The sequence below is a fragment of the Pygoscelis adeliae genome, unplaced genomic scaffold (genome assembly GCF_000699105.1).
Source record: "Pygoscelis adeliae isolate BGI_AS28 unplaced genomic scaffold, ASM69910v1 Scaffold482, whole genome shotgun sequence".
Classification (NCBI taxonomy): domain Eukaryota; kingdom Metazoa; phylum Chordata; class Aves; order Sphenisciformes; family Spheniscidae; genus Pygoscelis; species Pygoscelis adeliae.
This window is the reverse complement of record NW_008824192.1, coordinates 629,659-633,192: the sequence shown is the minus strand read 5'-3', so window position 1 is coordinate 633,192 and position 3,534 is coordinate 629,659. Positions and strand designations below refer to the sequence as shown.

At 54.3% G+C, this 3,534-nt stretch overlaps 1 protein-coding gene across 1 annotated transcript in view; it reads right to left on the bottom strand.

Moving 5' to 3' along the window:
- Positions 1-1,899: 1,899 nt before the first annotated feature.
- PIM1 (Pim-1 proto-oncogene, serine/threonine kinase) overlaps positions 1,900-3,534 on the bottom strand; it is a 37,883-nt gene continuing 36,248 nt past the window's right edge. The window contains exons 2-3 of the mRNA XM_009334768.1: positions 3,067-3,243; positions 1,900-2,802 (exon numbers count right to left, since the gene is read on the bottom strand). Of these exons, the coding sequence (XP_009333043.1) occupies positions 2,645-2,802; positions 3,067-3,243 (335 nt within the window). The 3' untranslated portion in view covers positions 1,900-2,644. The remainder of the gene's footprint in view (positions 2,803-3,066; positions 3,244-3,534) is intronic.

Sequence of the window (3,534 nt, the reverse complement as noted above, 5' to 3'; positions counted from 1 at the left end):
TGGCGTGTCGGTGGTGGCGGGGGGAGGACGACGACAGTGGCCACCCGAGGGGCTTGGGCTCCTCGCGGTAGCAGGTGGTGTGGCGGAGAGGTTTTCTTTCGTGTAAGAGCAGCTTCCCGGATGGTCCGGGGAAAAAACAAAAGAGGAGGTTAAATACAAACCACATCTCAAAATAGGCCTAAACTTTGAAAGCGTTTGGAGCTGCGCTTCCTGCTTCTAGCAGCCCCGAGGAGGAGATGAAAGATGCAGCTGAGTTTAAAAAAAAAAAGAAAAAAAAAAGAAAAACAAACAGACTGAGTTAACACTTTCTGCTGAAGGCAGAGGCACAGAGGTGACACAGCACACCAGGTCACCCCACGAGGCTGGGACGTGGCTCCAGGATCCCCGGTTCCCTCCGATAGTGGCCCCACGGCTCAGAGAGCCATGCTGGCAAGCCCAGGTGACCCAGGGAAAGGGGGAACTCCCTGGGCCTGGGGGTTTTAAGCAAGAAAGCCATAGGGCAGGCCAAGGAAAGCCCGATTCTGCATCAGATCTGGCCGTGGGACTTGCAAAGTGACCTGCAGAAAGGGAAACGTGCCCCTTCCTTCGAGTAGGAGACACACAGCCCTGTGTGCACACAGCAGCAGGTGCTCCATGAGGTCAAGCAGGAACAGAGCTTCAAAATGCCTCACACATTTAATTAATTTATAAAAAAAAAAAACAAACCACCAAAAAAAACACCCCACCAAAAAAAACACCACCCCTGAAGCCGAAGCACCCCGGAGCTGGGAAGTGGGGTTTGACAGTTTGGAGGGTAAGAGCTCGAGCGAAGCGTTACCGCTGCTGACTGATAGCGACCGACTTCTCGTAATCCGAAGATCGACTTCCTCTCGCTCCGCGCTCATCGCGGCCGAGCTGGAGGTGGGGACAGCCCACCGGCGGCTTTCTTCACCCACCAGCACCTGACATGCAACACCCGCTCCGCGCCAACAGAGCCGGAGCAACAGGATCTGCCTTACCAAAATTTAATTTGGCTGACAACATCCGGCGTTTCGTCAGGTTGCTTTGATCTTTGTTTACTTGCCGTCCCCGGCACATGCTCCGCACCAGCCTGCGGATGAATGGAAACGAAAAGGGCTCCACATCCCTTTGATCTCTCCCAGGAGACCTGCCAGGAGCAGCCGGCCCTGGAAACACCCCGCCAAGGGCCGGATCCAGCTTTCCCCATGGTGCTTTCGGCTGGCTGGTCCTGGTTAACGCCGCTCGGCAAGCCTTTGGGTGGGACCTTTGGAGTGAAGTCTTGGCTGGAGACAAACCAGCGGTCCCCACGGTAGCCATGGCGTGGTCACCGGCACCCAGCGTGCTCCCAGCATCCTTCGTCCCGCCCCGCAATAAAGGGATGTCTCCATCACGTCAAGTGGTTTGTTTTTATTTAAAACCGCATAAAAAAAATAAGATTTCTGAATTCCCCTGTACAATATTAACTATTAACAAAAAACCCGCCGGCTACACACTTGGTTACACGTAAAGACTCGACAGCGCGGACAGCTCGGGCCGGCTCCCCCCTCCCCAGCCCCAGACAAGACACCCGTGGGGAAAACCAAAACTCATCTGCAAACTGAGATCTGCACGTGGCAAGGAAACGACAGCAACCAGAACTATGTACACAGACAGCTGGGGAGCAGGCAGCCGCTCCGCACCTCCGCCAGACATCCGACAGAAACGCTACGGACCCGGGGATGGACACAGGACGGACACGGAGGGAAGACCCGAATGGAAAACCGGGGGATCAGCAGCTGTAGAAGCAAGGCGTGGGTTGGAAACCCACGTGAATTATAAATAAATAAATAAGTTATCCTATCGGCTAGAACTCTTCCTTTAAAAAACAAAAACAAATTCATGAAAATAAATTAAAAACAAAAACTGGAAAAAAAAGAAAAAAGGTAAAATGTTATCACTATCAACAACTGTACATCAAGCTTTGCTCCTATATAACTTTGTACACATTTACAGCTCTGTTGGTTTGCATTGTTTGTGCATTCGTGAGGGCACAGGGAAGCAAAGAACCCCAGAAAATCCATGCGAGATGGAGGCACGGGAGGCGAGGCATCGCCCGCTTGGCTCCCAAGCATCTTCTGACCTGTTTTCTTTTTGAAAAGGGAAAAGGAACTATATACCCAGGCGAGTCTTGGAAAAGCAGCAGTGTAGGAAAATTCAAGTATTTCCTCCAGCACAGCCCACATCGCAACTGAAGGCACTCGAGCACGGTGACAGCGGAGAAGAGACAGCCATTCGGCCACGGTACCTGCCCTCCCCCCCCAGTCAGTTTTCCCCCGTCGGAGCTTTTCTCGCAATAAGGTCTCCGATCCTCTCGCGGTCCCGAATTCAGCAGGTCAGGAAGACACCTGGGAGCCCCCAAAACCAGAACCCAAACCCAAAAAAAAAAAATTTACTGGCAAAACATCAAATGAGACAGGATGATTCAGATGGAGTCCAGGACAGCTGGGTTGGATGGTGGTCACCAGCGCTTGGAAGACCAGGTCTCCAGCCCAGCTCCAGGACAAGATGTGCGTGTTCCCATCTGATGATCCCTGCTCAGTGCTACGGTCACGAGGAAAAAGTCTGGTCGTCTTTGCTTCTTATGGCCAGGAGATGCGTGGAGCTGTTACTTGCCAGGCTCCTGGATCAAACTGTGCAGGTGGATCTCTGCCGTCTCCTGGGGCAGGTGAATGCCTTGCAGCCAAGAATGGTTGAAAAGGTCTTCCAAAGATGGCCTGTCCGAGGGCCGCATGGACAAACACCACCTGATGAGATGCTGGCACTCTGGGGAGAGAAACCAGAAACCGCCCATCAGTCAGAGAAGGCTCTTGTCCACAGTGCCCAGGCCGTGCTGGGTGTGCTCAGAGCTGCACTCAAACCCCCCAGTCGATTACCCGTTTTGGAGGAGAGCGGGATGGCAGGACATGTCCCACCTCCTCCAGCTAACACGGGAGATCAACCTCCTCCACAGCCGTTAAGAGCAGGATGCTCTTGTGCCCGGTGCCATCTCCCAAAACCCATTATCCCGCCACGAAGCCGGGTACCCACCTAGAGAGACCCGCCGTCGGAAGAAGAGCTGACCCTGGATGATGTCCTCGTCTTGCTCGAAGGGGACGTCCCCGCAGACCATGTCGTAGAGCAGTACGCCCAGGGACCAGATCGTTGCCGAACGGCCGTGGTAGTGGTGGTAGCGGATCCACTCTGGCGGGCTGTACACCCGTGTTCCTACGGGATACAGGGGGAGCTCGTCAGGCGGATGCTGCCCGCTCCCGGCTCCTCGCCTGAGCATCCCCGGGGATGCGGGGGCTGCACCGGTGGCGGGGGACACGCACGCTGTGACCCGCCCCCCCCTCGCCCGATTTGTGTTGTAAAAAAAGCTGCCGGTGCCGGAAGAGGGCAGCACGGGCCCAGGGAAGGCCCGACCGTTACATGCAAAAAAAGAAAAAAAAAAAAAAAACACAAAACCACCCCAGCAGATAGTATCATCATCGTATCTTCTGGTTAGGAGTACGATAG